Raw genomic sequence first — 17500 nt, 5'->3', positions numbered from 1 at the left:
ACAGATGTTGCATTTGTTTAATTGGATTTACCGTATGTGGCCTCTGTGACCAGTCCAAGTTTTACCAAGCTTTTACTTAATAATACCTCACAAAGACATTTTTCATGAATTGTCTTTTTCTTTCCTGTTCTTTCTCGTTCTCTTTGATCATTTCCCCCAAAGTAATGGCCAATGTTCTTTCTCCGAGACAATGAACAATCAATAGCTCTCCGGAACATAGTAGTAACCAAGACATTCAATCATATTTCTTGCTTTTACGGCAGCCAATAGATACTGTATTTGGCCACGCTTATGAGAACATTATTGATTATTTTTAACACTTCAAATGCTAACATGTTACAGCCATACATATTTTATAAGCTATTAATGGTTGTTTCAAAACCCATTAACACCCTTTCTTAGGAGGTTAACATGTCATGGAAATAATCAATAATATGCAATGATACAGGGTTGCTTATTGTATCACAAATAGCTTTTTATAATGTTGATGTGAATGCAGAGGATCCAGTTGATAATACTCAGCATTAATAATATTAACTCATAATATTCAGCATTAGGACTTGACTATGACTACTTCATCTCAGGACCGTCTAGATCAGTCTAAACCTAAGATGTCAGGTTTACAGTCACACTATTGATAGTGTGTTTTACTACATGGGCACATTCAGGTTACCTTAAGCAAGATGGCGTCTGAGTAGTTCCTTGTCTGCCCCCCCCCCCCCCACCACCACCAGCCCCCCGCCCCCCCCCAATCCCTGACACCCCCCCCGACCCCCTGTCCCCCTTGTCTCTGACCGGCTAATTGCCCAGAGACACAGGCCCTATGGGTGAGTTTGATGGGGGTCTATCAGAAACATTACGAGGCCATTCAGATGAGTGATAGGTCTAGTCAGTTGTCAGTGGTGTCCTTGAGGTGCGTAACAGTAGCGATTGCAACGCATAAAAAGGAAATACGACGTCTATATTACAGCGATATATCTGATTAAATGGAAATTCTATATCTTATCATTGCCATAAAAGGGAGAGAATGTTTGAAATACAAAGCCAATTTCATTATGTGCACATTTTAATATTTGGTATGTGATGAGGGGTGATTCACAATTTCACCAAGGATTCAAGGTGCTTTTCACAATTTGACCTCAGATATCCCACAAATGCATCAATGCATTTTGTGTTCAAATGTCCACTCAAGCTCACATTACGCACAGAATAAAGCGGCCATGCCTTACTAGGTGGTATGCTAGGCCTAGTGCGGAACCATTGGAACCATGGAAATAGAATGAGAATGATCGGAACACACTGGAGATTCTGTGCTCTCGGCAGATGGGTCATTAGTGCAGAGAGTATTCCAACGGAGAGACTTTGGCCCGGCCAATCAGGTGGGCTTATTTGATTATAAAGCAACAGTCAAGTTGAGTCAGCTGCCTTGCTGCGTTTGATAGAGTCTTGGTCACTAATGGACAGGAAATGATTCCCTGAAGTTACACCAGTCGGTAAAAAAACAAAAAACACCTTTCAGAATTATGATGCTCCGTCTATCGTAACAGCCATGATAGTTTACGAGAAAAACAAACAAACAAACAAACATATACAAAACTAAATAACAAAATATAAACATATACTGTATATATAGTATAAAAAAGTAGTATCAAGCCCCGTGGTGGTGTAGCGGTCTAAGCACTAGCCACTAGTGCAAGCTGCCCACCGGGGACTGGGATCGAATCCCAGCTCGCCAGACCCGGATATGGCTGGGGCACACACAGGGAGCGGCATATTGAGCGGCCGCTCCCGAGGGCGGTATAGGAATATTTCCGGACAAGGATCCGTCGCGCAACAGCGCCCCCGGGGTGCCGGAATAACGGTGCTGGGCTCGAGGAGCCAGTCAGCTAGTCTGCCTGGCGGCCTCCTCTGGGGCTGCCGGCCACGGGGTCGTGCGGCGGATCCTACGCAATAGGCAGGGGATAATTGGATGCTAGGTTGGGTTCAATTGGATACCAAATTGGGTATCCAATTGGGTATACCAAATTGGGTGAAAAGGGGATAAAATCTGAAAAAATTAAAAAATAAAAAAATAAAAATAAAGTAGTGTCAGATGACGCTTGGTGCTTGGGATGTTGATGTTGACGGCCTTGTTGTCAGATTGAGAGGTGAGAGGTTGGGAGGTTCACGCTTCGTCTTCTTGGTCTAATGGGAGATGCTTGGGCTTGGGTGAGTGGGAGACCCAGGTTCAAACCCCACCAGTTACAAACATAAACACATGTGATTCAACTTGATGGGTTATCCTGATGGTTGGATGTTGATGGGGTGAGGGGTTAGGAGGTTCATGGCATTTGTTCCCCTGCTGCTGATCCACTGAATGGTGGCTGGGAAAAAAGATTATGAAATAGAAATTAATCTCATTAGTGGCCCGATTTACTGCTAATTCCTGTACACATTTCCCATCAAATCCTCTTTTGCCAGTCGTTCAGTGCATTCACCCCATGTTGTTCCCTCTAACAGGTCAGTTAAATGACCCCAAATCCCCCCCTCGTGAAAAAAGGCCATAAGCCATATAGGCTACCATTTCATTTGAATGTTTGTTTAATAGGACGTTAACTTTGGATGATTTTTTGCCTTGTAATAGTGACATTCAAAGTTGATCCTGTTGTCAACATTAACGTAATACATACATGAAAACTGGATTGTGAGTATAGATCATTTCAATTGCATCATTGAACGGTGTATTGCGTGATGAGTAGGCTAAGGCCTGATGACTTGCCTGTCGGCTTTACCTCTGTAGGCTAACACAGTCCTGGAGACCCAGGTTTGAAACTGATCATCACAAAGGCATTAGCGGTAGACCCTGGGATATGACGTCAATGGGAAAAGAGAGGACTGACGTTCCCAGAGATCATTTCAAAACCGAGATGATCAAGAAACGAGAGGAGACCATCAACTCCCATGTGTATATCGTGACAGTGTGCATGCATGTGTGCCAACCACTAATGAGTGTCTGTACCATTGTTTACATTACTCGTTGGTAAAAGCTGCTGTGACTCCCGGCACAGCGTCATATCCCAGAGTCTACCTTTAAAGCGTTGTTTTGGCTGAGCCATTGTCTGCGTGCTCTAACACTGTTATGCCCTTTGAATGTGTTCCCTAGCCTTAATCATATTTTAAGTAGCTTTTCTCAACAGTGTGATCTTGCCTAAGTATTTACACAACAATCTACCATTGTGACATTTCTTAACTTGTGCTTCAGTGGTTCACCGAATTCTACCTTTTGGAAGAAACAGTTTCAAAATAGCCTTGATGTTTAAAACCAGAAGTCTTCTTCAGAGGATAATCCTCCTAGCCTGTACTGTGCAGTATGTCTCTCTGGCAAAAGAACTATGCACAATTAAAAACATGAACCATGAACTTGTGAGGTAACCTCAATGCTCATTTCCCAGGGAGGTTTCTCAAATCTGCTGCCTTCACTTCCCTGGTAAGACCTTAGCTGACTTGTAGGGGAAGGCAGTCACCAGCTACCGTGCATAGCCCCTCATGCAGTGCTATTAAACCAACAGATAAGCCACAGTGTGTGGAACAATCCAACCACATCTCACAGTGATATCCAATTACCGAAATTAACAAGGATGTTTCCTTAAAGCTAGCGTCTAGACTATACAGACGTCAACCTATGTGATTATCATATCAACCACAAACAAGTCATTAAACTACTTATCTGAATCCAAGTGTGTTGTCTTTGCACACAACAACATGCTGGCGGTTGACTTGATTGACTGCCTTCATTGCCTTCTAAGCGTTGATAAAGGTTTATCAAGCACATTCCGAAATCTTAGCTGACCTTTTCACACTTTTGGCACAAAGTAATGTCACCAATTTAGCTGGATATCATCAACAAAGGGAAAGAAAACATCCAACATGAATGACCTCTGTGTGTGGAGGATTTATTCAAACAAATTTTCATTTTCCTTTTATTTCCGATTCTTCCGGGAAGACAAGACCGTGGTCATAATAGCCTAGTGTGCCTGAACCGCAATATGAAGCTAGCCGACCTGGGTCAAATGCATAATGTCAAATAGTCTGTTTGAGGTGTGCTTGATTTTGCTCGGAGTATAAACTGGAGTATAGACTATTACTGTGCTGTTATTCAATCTTAGAAAAACAAGTCATACCTAGAACCTAAAATGTACCCTATGGGTCCCATGTAGAACCCTTTGGGTTCCATGTACTGTAGAACCCTTTCTACAGAGGGTTCCCAAAAAGAGGGTTCCAAAGAGGGAAGAAGTTTTGGAACCCTTTTCATTCTGTTCAGACTGTTGGTTCTGTTGTACCAGTACCAAGCTAAATCAGCCCCAGTACTTCAGCATGTGAAAGTATCCGACATATCAGTTTGACCCAGATCTGTAGGATGGACCAGGAGCACAATACCTCTCTCATACAATACATTTACCATCACGTCATGGAAGGTGACCACAGGTGTCAGTCAGAGTGGGGAAAAGATTTGCTGAAGGGTTTTTCTCTGTTTAAAGTGTTTTACTTTGGTGGAAGTGTTACATTTCTTCACACTGTGTTGGCTCCAACTGTAAAACATCAGGCAAGACTCAACAGAAGACAGAGGTGTGGAATACTTAGAATATCATGGCTGAGCAGAAATCCTGTGGTTGTTCGTTCCGTTGTGTGTGTGTGTGTGTGTGTGTGTGTGTGTGTGTGTGTGTGTGTGTGTGTGTGTGTGTGCGTGCGTGCATGCGTGCATGTGCGTGAGTGTGTGTGTGTGTGTGTGTGTGTGCGCGTGTGTGTGTGTGTGTGTGTGTAAGCGTGCGGAAAATCTTAATAGGTTTGCTGATCATAAGGGTTCTTTGTAGAGCTTGGTGGTGCGTTTTAGATTATTTTGTATCCGAGTCGCAGTTTTTTGGGGCTGTGACGGAAATAGGCCTACCTCAAAGTAGCGGCAAATGTGAGTGATTGCTACAGTATTCAATGGTATCTCGCATACTCAGCTACGGTACAGACACAAGAGTCATTTAACACATTGCAACTCTATGACCTTGGCTAAGTCTATTTTCCACTCATTTGCATTTGAAAAACTAGTAGTACAACGTTCAATATTTCCACCACAACGCCTTTCCCCTAACCTCCTCTTTGGTGAGGTGAATCAACTCAAACTCAAATTCACTGTTTTCACAGTTCTTTCAATGTACCGATAAGCATTACTGTATAGTATCAACTGCCTAAAACCGTTTTCTGGACCGCGAAACACACAGGGAATGCATATTAGATATTAAACCTAGATCTTCTCTCTGCCTCCCTGTCCTCTCTCTCTCTACTCCTGGTGGCAGAAGACATGTTTCAGAGAGAGAGAGCTGAAGTCACAGTTAATCTTCATTATCTGTGGCCTTATTGATTGGGTCCGTCCTGCCCACCTCACTATAGTCTCTCTCCTTCACCTTGTGGAATTGCCTGTCACTTTCTCCCAGCCGCAGAGAGTGGTTGCTATAGCAATAGACCGTTTGATCTAACCACAGGCCCAAGTTGTGATTGATGAAAATAGTACCTGATAGGAAGGATAGGTCTCGCCTCTGTCTAGCTGCAGTTGGCTTACAGAATGCTTCTGAACATTCTTAGAATGGTGCTGAACATTCTCTTGTTGGCCTAGCTGCCAAGGGCTCCTAAAAGAGATTTGCTCATACCTGGTTAGATAAACGATAAACGGATAACAAAAATACAATACTTCAATATTATTAAACAAACAAAACTATTTAATGAAATGATCAAATCAGAATCAGAATCAGAAAACCTAGTGATGGTAAAACCACTGTTTATTTGTGTGGTGAGCAACCAGAGACTATTGGGGCCTGAATAAATATGATATCTTATAATGAAATAGCAGCCTTTAGCCGCTGTAACCTAATTTGTGATCCACATCCATCCATTGGTGACTAACTTACCAAACGCAGAGGAATTTCATCGGGTTATCTGTGGCGCATTCAAGCACTTGCAGTTCAATTTGAACTCAGGATTATTCTAAGTGAAAGAGGGCAAAAACAACATGGAAACAGCTTAACATTGTTGACCTGTTAAGAAGGGTTACGGACAGTGTGGAATTCTACCCTTAACCAGGATCGCATGTTTAAACAAAAGGGTGAAGTGGTTTCAAAACACCAATCAGTTGATCGCTGATGTTTGTTACCCCTACCCGCGGTCTCTGGTCAGCTGATGCCAACGTCCTTTCCCCCATTACCAGGACTAAACACCAGACCTGGGGGGACCGGGCTTTCTCTGCTGTAGCCCCCACCCTTTGGGACACCCTCCCAAACCACGTCAAAGAATCCAGCACGCTGTCCTCCTCTAAACGATCCCTCAAAACCCATCTTTTTAAACTTGTTTTTAATCTTTAATTTTTAACTTTTATTGTTGTTGTGTTTGCTATATGTGTGTTTGATACCTTTGCTCATTCCATTCCATGCATTACAATGAGCCTGTACTCCAATTTCTACCTCCCCCAGCCTCCACTGGTTGGTAGCACTTTCTCTGAAGCACCAACATGTAATGCATTATGAGTGCATAGAGAGTACAGCATATAGTGCTTTATGTTGCACCTATAGTGCATTATAATGCAATTGTATCAACTCAAGGCACTATAAATGCACTCATGCATTAGGCCTGTCTGCCAATATCAGATGAGAGATCATACATGTACAGTATGTAAACCAGTACGAAAGCCTGGAAAGTGGTGACGAAATGTCCTCCCCCAAAGCTGCTGCCGTATTGCAAACTAGGCCCAGGTTAAGTCGAAATTGTAATACAGGCTTTAGATAACAGTGTTGTGCAAAAACCTACAGTAGAACCCAAAAGGTTATTTCGACTGTCACCGTGGAAGAACCCTTTGAAGAAGGCATTTTGGTTCCGAGTAGGACTTGGTGACCCTCTTGGGTTTGGGCAAGCTAACGATAGCATTAGCATACCCCATATGGTGGCTTGACAGAGTGTTCTGTCCTATGGGACCACAGGAGCTGAGGTAAGACCTGCAGCAGACTGGCTCTGAAGCAAGTAGACTCTTTAAATCACACGCAAGAATTATTCAATCTCGCAAATTGGTCTCCCAATTTTATTTTATTTATTAATCAGTCCAATCGAGGGTAGCATTCTGAGCATTTGGGGGTGAGGTCACCAGTTCTTTTCTAAGTGTCTGGAAATGGTGGGGATGTCAATACAATGTGGCTTAACTCATTTTAAGTGACAAAGCTAAACAGTTTGTGCATGATGTCACAGTTTAGGGGGGAGACATTGTTACCAGTCATTCTCTTGTTTGGAATATACCGTTCCTAGGTATGGATAAAATACTGACTCTGAGAATTTAACGTACAGTAATTAATTAATTGATTGTCAACAGGAGACAATTTGATTTGTGTACATAGACAAGTGCATTCAGCCCTACCTAACAAACATGTTAACATTGTGTTGCGAAATAGACAAATGTTGCAGACCTTTTAAACATGACAGTTCTATGTTTAGCTAAGTTATTTCCTCTTAAATTTCTCCTCTAACCTTTGTCCCCTGTGTTATGTAGCCATACACTCAGTAGAGTGTCTATTTGAAAATGTAACTGGTTGAGTATCTTGAGTCCCTCCTAAGACTCTTAACATAGTTTGAGGCTCAGGATTAGAATCCCCATGTTAATTCTAATCCTAACATTTTAACAATTCATTCCTGAGGAGAGGCCTGGTTATTGATTGGTTTAAATGACGTCCTTATACTTAGAAAACAGGGTTCCATAAGGGTTCTTTGGCTGTCCTGGTGTGAGAACCCTTTTTAGAACACTTAAGGGTTCTTCATGAATGGAGAGGCTTCTTCATAAATGGTTCTACAGTAGGCCTACATGGAACCCAAAAGGATTCAATGGTTCTCCCACTGGGACAGTCGAAGGAGCCTTTATGGTTCCAGGTAGCCCTTTTTGTCTAGGAACGTACATTTTAATATAAAGACAAAAGCACCTTTTCATAGAGAAATAGTTGAATATGTTATGTAAAGTGTTGCTGTAAGCCAATAGTACTCAGTGGTTGGATAGTACTTACCGGTACTCTACAGTGCCACACAATGAAACAACTATGATATCAAGCAACATTGGTTAACCTCCCCGACACTTGTCATTATTATTTTGTACAGTCACACAGAAACACATTTTTGGATCATGAATGCAATTTTGTCTAAGGCCTGTCTCTGCTATGTGTCATGTGGGTGAGGTTTTGCTCACTTACATGCCATTTTTCAGTGACCAATGCGAGCCAGGATCAAGCAAACGTCAGCCAGGAGACTTGGCAAAATTCTACCATCCAACAAACCCACTCCAAATACGGAATGAGCTTAGGCTTTCTGAACCCTTAAAGTTGTAGCAAAAAATCTTTATTTTGCTGAAATGTCATCAAGACAAGACAGACAGACAGACAGGCTGACTGACTGACTGATAGACTGACAGACAGACAGACAGACAGACAGACAGACAGACTGACTGACTTACATACATACATACATACATACATACATACATACATACATACATACATACATACATACATACATACATACATACATACATACATACATACATACATACATACAGACAGACAGGCAGACAGACAGACGGACAAACAGACAGACAGAGACAGACAGACAGACAGACAGACAGACAGAGACAGACAGACAGACAGACAGACAGACAGACTGACAGACAGACAGACAGACATACAGACAGACAGACAGACAGACAGACAGACAGACAGACAGACAGAGACAGACAGACAGACAGACAGACAGACAAACAGACAGATAGATAGATAGATAGATAGATAGATAGATAGATAGAGACAGATAGATAGATAGATAGATAGATAGATAGATAGATAGATAGATAGATAGATAGATAGATAGATAGATAGATAGAGACAGATAGATTGATCCCCACCGTATGCTTGCCATATGTGGACAGTGACATCGAAAATATCTGGGACACTGTGAGATGTTGTAAATACTCAACATAGTAGTCATCAGCGTAACCGTCTCCTTCCAAAGCCACTATACGATGTTGTGCAAACTAGCGTTGTCTTGGTGCTGACTTGATGGTAGTAACATTACAGTAACAATAATGTGAATGTATTGGTGCCTATTACTGTACAGTTAAGAGACCTGACTAAATCAATATACCATTGCAACAGAGGTTGCTGTGCTGAAAGACGATATATAATCTATACAGTTTAGCAATTAAATTGAATAATAGCCCATGGTAGGACTGTATACAGACTATACTGGCTACTATACAGGCTTGACGAAAGCCCAAAGCCTCACCATGACTTCCTTATCTCGTAGAGATGATAAGGCACTGGACAGTTGAACGCAAACTGGTGAGGAAAAAACGTATAAAGTGTGGCCAAAGGGCATGGCAGGACTGGAGGAGGGTGTCAGCTCAGAAATGTCAGTTAATTGGCCTATATTGTAATGTTCAAACATGCTATATCATTGGAGAAAACAAACTGCCCATAGGCAGAGACAGAGGCAGTCACTAGCCTACAGTATAGGGCAGGGTAGAGCAGACTCACTCACTCAAGCCTCCCCACCACTACCGTCAGACAGGCTCCCTTCTCAAGCATCAGTCGTACACTCGTACAGAGATGTCAGTGCGGCACCTGCTTCAGTAGCGGTCGTTAGATTAGAGTCTCCCTTCTAGAGGAGGGAGAGAAACGAGGGCACTAAAACAGGGCAGAGAGACACATAGAGACAGGGGGGGAAGAGAGGAAGAGAGAGAGAGAGAGAGAGAGAGAGAGAGAGAGAGAGAGAGAGAGAGAGAGAGAGAGAGAGAGAGAGAGAGAGAGAGAGAGAGAGAGAGAGAGAGAGAGAGAGAGAGAGAGAGAGGCTGGGGGATAACCGAGGACATCACACTGCTGCTACACGGGGGACCTCAAGAAAATTAATCCGTCGGACGTGATGCTGATATTGATAAGAATTGCGCTCGTCGGCGTCATCTGCCTGTCTCTCGCCTCCGCCGGGTGCGCGTGCGGTCCCGGTAGGGGATATGGAAAACGGAGACATCCGAAAAAGCTGACGCCGTTAGCGTACAAGCAGTTCATCCCCAACGTGGCGGAGAAGACGCTGGGGGCCAGTGGCAAATACGAGGGGAAGATCGCCAGGAACTCGGAGAGATTTAAGGACCTGACTCCCAACTACAACCCTGACGTTATTTTCAAAGACGAGGAGAACACTAACGCGGACAGACTGATGACACAGGTACAGTGCATGGGACGGGACGGGACGTGCGTATAACGGATCGATCATTAGAGCGTTAATTCTGCGGCTGGGGGTCATTTGGCACGAGCGTGCGATGAATGAATGACAGCTCAATTAGAAGAAGCGACATTTTTTTCAATATCGTGACCGGGAGCCTGTACATTAAACTAACATGTTTTTTTTAAACGTGTTTTCTGTTCACAAAGTAGAAAAGTGAGTTACACGTTTAGCTACTTCGTGAGCTTAGAATGATAAGGTTCTAGAATCTCCGTTTAGGGCAGTTCAGAGATATTGAGCGTCAACGTTTTTACATTCCATTATGTTCTGTGAGATGGAACCTTGGTATTTTATGAATTACTAACTCAAAAATGTCAACATTTTAAAAATAACACCACACAGGCATTAATAAACGCCTAATGGATCAGATTATGTAAAAAACTACATTTTGACAAAAATGGAGATAGAACCTTATAATTCTAACGTCACGACTTGTCGGTGAAAATAAGTTAAATAACGTATAGGCCTAATAGCTTGATGTACATCATTATCAAGCCAGCAGTCTGTGGAGCGTGTGTACGGTAGGGCTCCGTTTGATCTGTGAACCGTTATTAAGATGTGGCCGGTATCTCTCCAGTTGGGCTCAGTGGACCGTTACATAATTAAGACACGTCGTTATGGATGCTCTCTGTGCAAGACGGCTACAACTCAATAACAGGGTTGGTTTCTTGTAGACAGTTAATGTTATTATAAACACTACCCGCCCTCTCTCTCTCTCTCTCTCTCTCTCTCTCTCTCTCTCTCTCTCTCTCTCTCTCTCTGTCTTTCTCTGTCTCTCTCTCTGTCTCTCTCTCTCTCTCTGTCTCTCCAAAACACACACACGCTCTCTCTCTCTCTCTCTCTCTCTCTCTCTCTGTCTTTCTCTCTCTCTCTCTGTGTGTGTCTATCTCTCTCTCTCTCTCTCTCTCTCGGTCTTTCTCTCTCTCTCTCTGTCTCTCTCTCTCTCTGTCTTTCTCTCTCTCTCTCTCTCTCTCTGTGTCTCTCTCTCTCTCTCTCTCTCTCTCTCTCTCTCTCTCTCTCTCTCTCTCTCTCTCTCTCTCTCTCTCTCTCTCACATGCGCACTCAGACACACTGACACGCACCTTTGGCGAAACTTCTTCATTCAATTGCCTGTGCTGTGATTATTATTATATTGCAATTCAAGCACAATCCCCTTCAAATAACTTTTTCTTGATGGGATGAGGTACAAATCAGACATTTATCTCTGAACTCTGGGCCTCCCCATTGACACACAGGCCGACTTGTAATTTTCAGCTCCACTCACTTCTGTATCGATCGAAACGGCTGCATGGGTTTTCAGTTCTCTGGTTCAGTCATTAGTGCTCGTTCAAGCAAGTAACCTGTGAATAGAAAATGTAGCCAAAAATGTTATTACAGATATGGAAAGAGTGATCAGATATCTGTGCATTCATTAATTGTCTATAGCCTCGGCCTTAAGGGAATCGTGATCATGATGCCTGGAATTATAGACCTTATTTCCGTCGTCACGTGACCCAATGAATGAATTTAGCCTCACGGCTATTCGCTCGACATGCAGCATGATCATTAATGAAAATGATTTGTAAATGCTATTTTTCATGCTCTCAAATCGAACATGTAATGTTAATTGTATTTTTGATCGCACCAGATGTCTCTTGATGCGGGATCAATATAAACCTTCATTCTGTATTTCGGGGAAAGACTGTGTTGCATGCATAAACGAAACGCAACAGAGGATACGTGTGTTTCTCTCTGTGTGTGTGTGTGTGTGTGTGTGTGTGTGTGTGTGTGTGTGTGTGTGTGTGTGTGTGTGTGTGTGTGTGTGTGTGTGTGTGTGTGTGTGTGCGCGCTCTGCGTTTAGTTTTTGCCAAACTCTAATGAACTTTTCACTATTACTATATGTTTTTTTGGTTTCTTCTTGAAATATTCGTTAAGGAATCTTAAAGCTGAACATAATATCTGCAGAGTGTCTTGGGTTAATATCTCAATAATAGATATTATTATCTCTCCTTTTCAGAGATGTAAGGACAAACTGAACTCTTTGGCTATTTCAGTCGTGAACCAGTGGCCGGGAGTGAAGCTCCGTGTGACGGAGGGCTGGGATGAGGACGGCCACCACTCTGAGGAGTCTCTCCACTACGAGGGCCGGGCCGTGGACATCACCACCTCGGACAGAGACAAGAGCAAGTACGGGATGCTGTCCAGACTGGCCGTGGAGGCGGGCTTCGACTGGGTCCATTATGAATCCAAAGCCCACATTCACTGTTCTGTGAAAGCAGGTATGTTGTTTATGGTCTCTCCTTTGAGCAAAACAGTATTACCACTAATAGTATTAACAGCATTATAGGCTGATAATAACAGCCCTAATAATAATAATAATAATAATAATAATAATAATAATATATTAATTAATTATTTATTTTAATCGAAAATCTAAAAAATATATAATCTAAAATGTCGATATAGTTACCTCACAACATCTGCAAAAACAAGGCCGAAGCAAACATCAATTTGTTCACATAAGCATTTATTTTCCTTTTTTATTATTCATAAATAATGTATTTGTTTAGCACAAATGATACTTGTAGCCTAACATGATGTAGTCATCACTCAATCAGCAAAATGATTAGAAACCACAAAGAACGTCTTCTGTTAGGCCCACAGGCTATAAGGCCTACACATCATATTAATTAAATTGACTTTACAAACGAATGTTGCATGCCAGAAGTAATGTGTTCCATATTTCGAGGGAGGCTGTATAACTCTTTGTGGGATGTTTTCTCTCCCGCAGAAAATTCGGTCGCCGCTAAATCGGGAGGCTGCTTCCCCGGGACCGCCTCGGTGACGCTCGAAGGTGGTGGAAGTAAGCCGGTGAAAGACCTGGAGCTGGGCGACACAGTGTTGGCTGCGGACACACACGGGAATATTGTTCCCAGCGATTTCCTAATGTTCATAGACCGGGATCCAGTCACAGTGAGAGAGTTCTATGTGTTTGAAACGGAGAACCCCCACAGGACACTCAGACTCACGCCTGCGCACCTCGTGTTCGTGGTCAACAACGGCAGCACGGACAGCATGATGACCACAGCCGTGTTCGCCAGCAGGGTCACACCTGGACAACAGGTACTGGTCATGGATGAGGCTCATGGATCAGACCACCTGAAGGCCGTCACCGTGGTGCGGATTTACGTGGAGGAATACGAAGGATCGTATGCCCCGGTCACCGTACAGGGAACCATCATCGTTGACCACGTGTTGGTCTCCTGTTACGCGGTCATCGAGGACCACACGTTGGCGCACTGGGCTCTGGCGCCGGTCCGGTGGGGCCACGCACTGGTGTCACTGACGGGCCTCCTAAAGGGGCTACGCGATGACTCAGCCCCTCAGAGAGACGGGGTCCACTGGTACTCTGGGGGTCTCTACCACATAGGAACGTGGCTCCTGGACGGCAGCTCCTTTCACCCGCTTGGGATGTCCCAGAGTTGAGAGGCGACAGTCGCTTTGAGTTGTTTGTTGTTCCGTTTCAAAGACACGAATGCTCTTCGTGACGTTATAATTATAAGGTTCTATCTCCATTTTTGGTCAAAATTGAGTTTTTTACATAATCCGATCCATTAGGTGTTTATTAATGCCTGTGTGGTGTTATTTATTAAAATGTTGACATTTTTGAGTTAGTAATTCATAAAATACAAAGGTTCCATCTCACAAAACATAATGGAATGTAAACACTTTGACGCTCAATATCTCTGAACTGCCCTAAACGGAGATAGAACCTTATCATTCTAAGATCACGTCTTGTAGATATACTTCTGGCCGTTGGAGCTTACATTTATATTCTTATTTATTCTCTTCTGTACTGTATCCCATCTCTCATGATCCAGTCGAATTTATTCGTCTATATAGTGTGAACAGTTGGTTAAGAATGTATTTCTAAACGAAAGAAAAACAACAGTTATGACTGTTCAATGTTGTGCAAAATGTGAACTGATTGTTATATTTTCTTGGATGAACATAGTTATGGCGTCAATAAATTATATTTTTATACACTGAAAAATGTTGCCTTCCCATTAGCCAGATAATAACTCTTTCGTTATTTGAAATCGACGACACAGATTACACATTTTGACTTACAATTAAAAAAAGGAATCATGTCATGATATATCCAAAATCTAAGTCAAATAATGTAACTTGCGTCGTCGATTATTTCATTATTGTTGATGTTAGAAAAAGTATCTGTCTATGTGTGTTATTCTTGTAACTATTTCTATTCACAGTTTCCTTCGGATGTGAAGGTTTTGTTTTCACAATCCTGGAGCAAAGGCACCTCTCCCACTGAAACACTAGCCTTAATCCTCCACTTCAGTCAAAATATGGAGCGAGTGGGGCCTCTTGTGGACATACATCACCTATCAAGTCATCTGTTCAAAGTTCCACCGTTTTAACGAGACCATAAAATACCCTTTATCTATGAGATGATCATTGTATGTCAAGTTATGATTTCAGTGTGAATTAAGAAAAAAAATAAGAAAGTGCAAGAGGCTGATGTCACCTGTTTTCGTGGGATGTTTCAAAGCTAAAGAAAGGAGATTATTGTGATGGGCAGAAGGTTAACAGTAGGCCTATATATGTTATGATAAGGTTGCTGCCGTTTGACCGACGCATCCATATACGTCAACTCCTTCAATGGCAGTTGGCTCAACAGATGTCCCACAGAAAAACGGAATCCGTATACATCACACGACTTAATCAATAATTTAATCTATACCTCACACAAATACAATGATTAATCAATATTTTTCATCTATAGCCTACATCACAAATGAATCAATAACTGCACACTGCATTTACTGCCCAAATCACCTCAAATTCTCAAGAGACTCAATTACTTGATTTAAATCTCAAACATGCTGATTTTGATCCATTGACTTGCATTGGGTGTTGGTAAACAATGCACAATAAACAAGTATCTATTAGTTACAGGTCCCAGGTAAAGTCTGTGAACTCTGTCCTTGTTCATAGACTACTTTCAGGGTAAGACATAATTATGTGATTTTGTAATTTGGGTGCACTATCCCTTTAATACCTCAATAATTGAGTCAAAGGGTGTAATAGCAGCATTCACCACAAGATGGCGCTATGAACTAAACATAAAACCATCACAATACCAAGTCTGAGGCCCTGTCCAGAATCAACCTCATTCAGCCATTTCCCACTTCCCCGACGTAGATCTGAAAGTATTTGATAGGCAGAAGCAACATGGTTAACATTGATCTTGCCCTAGAAAGGTGGAACTGTCATTATAGCTTATACCTATCACGTTCTTATTTTGAGTTCCTTTGTGGATTATGAGTCCAGACCCTGTGGCTAAACGATTAGGTTCATCTTTCTTATCATCACACTGATCTTTGAAGGTGTGAACATTTGACACGCAATCCCGAAAGTTTCGTTTTCTATTTTGATGTCCTTCCGAGAGGGGCTATACAATCAGAACCACTGGCGGACTCAGAGGGGGGGCAGGGGGGGGCGACCGCCCCTCCTGGTGCCCCCACGGTTGAAAAACGTCCCGCTTAAGTGCCCTTTTGAGTGGCAAAAATGCCCTTTTGAGTGGCGAAAATGAGAGGACGTGCCCTATTGGCTGCCCTTCCAATGGTCTAAACATGACCATGTGCACTGATGGGGTCCCATGTTGTGCAGTAGGTGCCCTTTTTTTCTTTTCGCCCCTGCCCTTCAAACAGTCTGAGTCCACCACTGATCAGAACCATTATAGAGGTTGTACAGGAGAGGAATCTCTTTCCACCCACCAAGAGTCCTTTTCATCGGAGGGGTTAACCTGTTTCACAGTAAATTGCACTGATCGTATCACAATCAACCTTCTCGGCTGAAAAGACAGGCTGTCAGCATGACGCGCGGCGCGGGGTCGACCTACCTGATTGGGCTTGGCTGACATCAGCAGGATTTCCAGTTGGACACCGGCCCTTGATGGAGAAAGCCCTTCAATTGACACAACGGACGTACCGGGCGAATGTCCGCTGCTCTTCTCTCCCTCCCTCGCGCTTGTGTGTGTGTGTTTGGCACCGGGCGGCCGCGGCCCATCTGGCCCGCTCCGGCACTGCCGTGCGCCCCTGAACAACGACCCGCCGCGAGAGCCAGGAGTGTGCTGAGCCAACCAATTTAGTTTGCCCTTCTGGCGTCTCGTGATGTTTCAATACAACATGGGAGATAAGAAGAGAAGAAGGAAAGATCTCATTCTTGTAGGTCATTTTCTAATGACTTTTTCCCCTCACATTGAGATTGTGGTATATGAGGTACAGTAGGTTATAAGATGCTCTTTAGTGTGTGTGTGTGTGTGTGTGTGTGTGTGTGTGTGTGTGTGTGTATATGTGTGTGTGTGTGTGTGTGTATAAGAACAGGGCTGACCCGGGTCAACCTGGGCTGGCCCTGTAGTGGAAAAGCACCAATATGGTATGTGTGTGTGTGTGTGTGTGTGTGTGTGTGTGTGTGTCTGTGTGGGTGTGGGTGTGTGTCGGTGTGTCTGTGTGTGTGTGTGTGCGTGTGACATGCCACCTCCACATGATACAGTTGTATATCTGCCCTCAGGTGGTCACTGTTGTTACACACCGACACCACCCAGCTCAGGACATGATGACACTACCACGATAGCTGTGTTGTTATTGTTGTTGTTATTGTTGTTATTGTCCTTCTGCCCTCCCCAGGCTGCATATGGCCTGCTCTTGTCTCACTGTGTGAAAAGGCCTCCCACCATAGGTCCTTAATGAGAAGCCTTGGAGCACACACAGACCAGAAGACTCCATGGAGGCACCACCCCACCGCAATCTCATACTCCAACCACAATCTCATACAATACACCACAACACGCCATTACATTTATATTTACATTTACATCTTTGGCATTTAGCAGACGCCTTTATCCAAAGCGACTTACAACAAATACATTTGTCTTGTTTTGGCAATGTGGAAATAGGACAGTTTCCTCAAACAAAAGAAACACTGATGACCCTTTTTGCACACAGCTTCACAATTTGCTTCAAAGTTCATTTTTGAGTCAATAATTATGTCAAGATATTTGTAAAATTGCACATATTCCCTGTCTGACCCGTAACACCACAATCCCATACCCCAACCCAACACATCACAATCTATTAGTCTGGACGGATTGTATGGCAGCTGCTGGACTGAAAAA

The 17500-nt window shown here is 43.1% G+C and overlaps 1 protein-coding gene across 1 annotated transcript; it reads left to right on the top strand.

The window, feature by feature from the left end:
• Window positions 1-9963: 9963 nt before the first annotated feature.
• Window positions 9964-13785, top strand: shhb (sonic hedgehog signaling molecule b; the record flags this gene model as incomplete). Its single annotated transcript, XM_080546430.1, has 3 exons — window positions 9964-10263; window positions 12317-12578; window positions 13091-13785. 3 exons carry the CDS (start codon window positions 9964-9966, stop codon window positions 13783-13785), a joined length of 1257 nt encoding a protein of 418 aa, XP_080402556.1.
• Between the last annotated feature and the right edge of the window lie 3715 nt (window positions 13786-17500).

Source organism: Nansenia antarctica (genome assembly GCF_963989245.1).
Source record: "Nansenia antarctica genome assembly, chromosome: 16".
Classification (NCBI taxonomy): domain Eukaryota; kingdom Metazoa; phylum Chordata; class Actinopteri; order Argentiniformes; family Microstomatidae; genus Nansenia; species Nansenia antarctica.
This window is presented reverse-complemented; position numbering and strand designations above follow the sequence as displayed.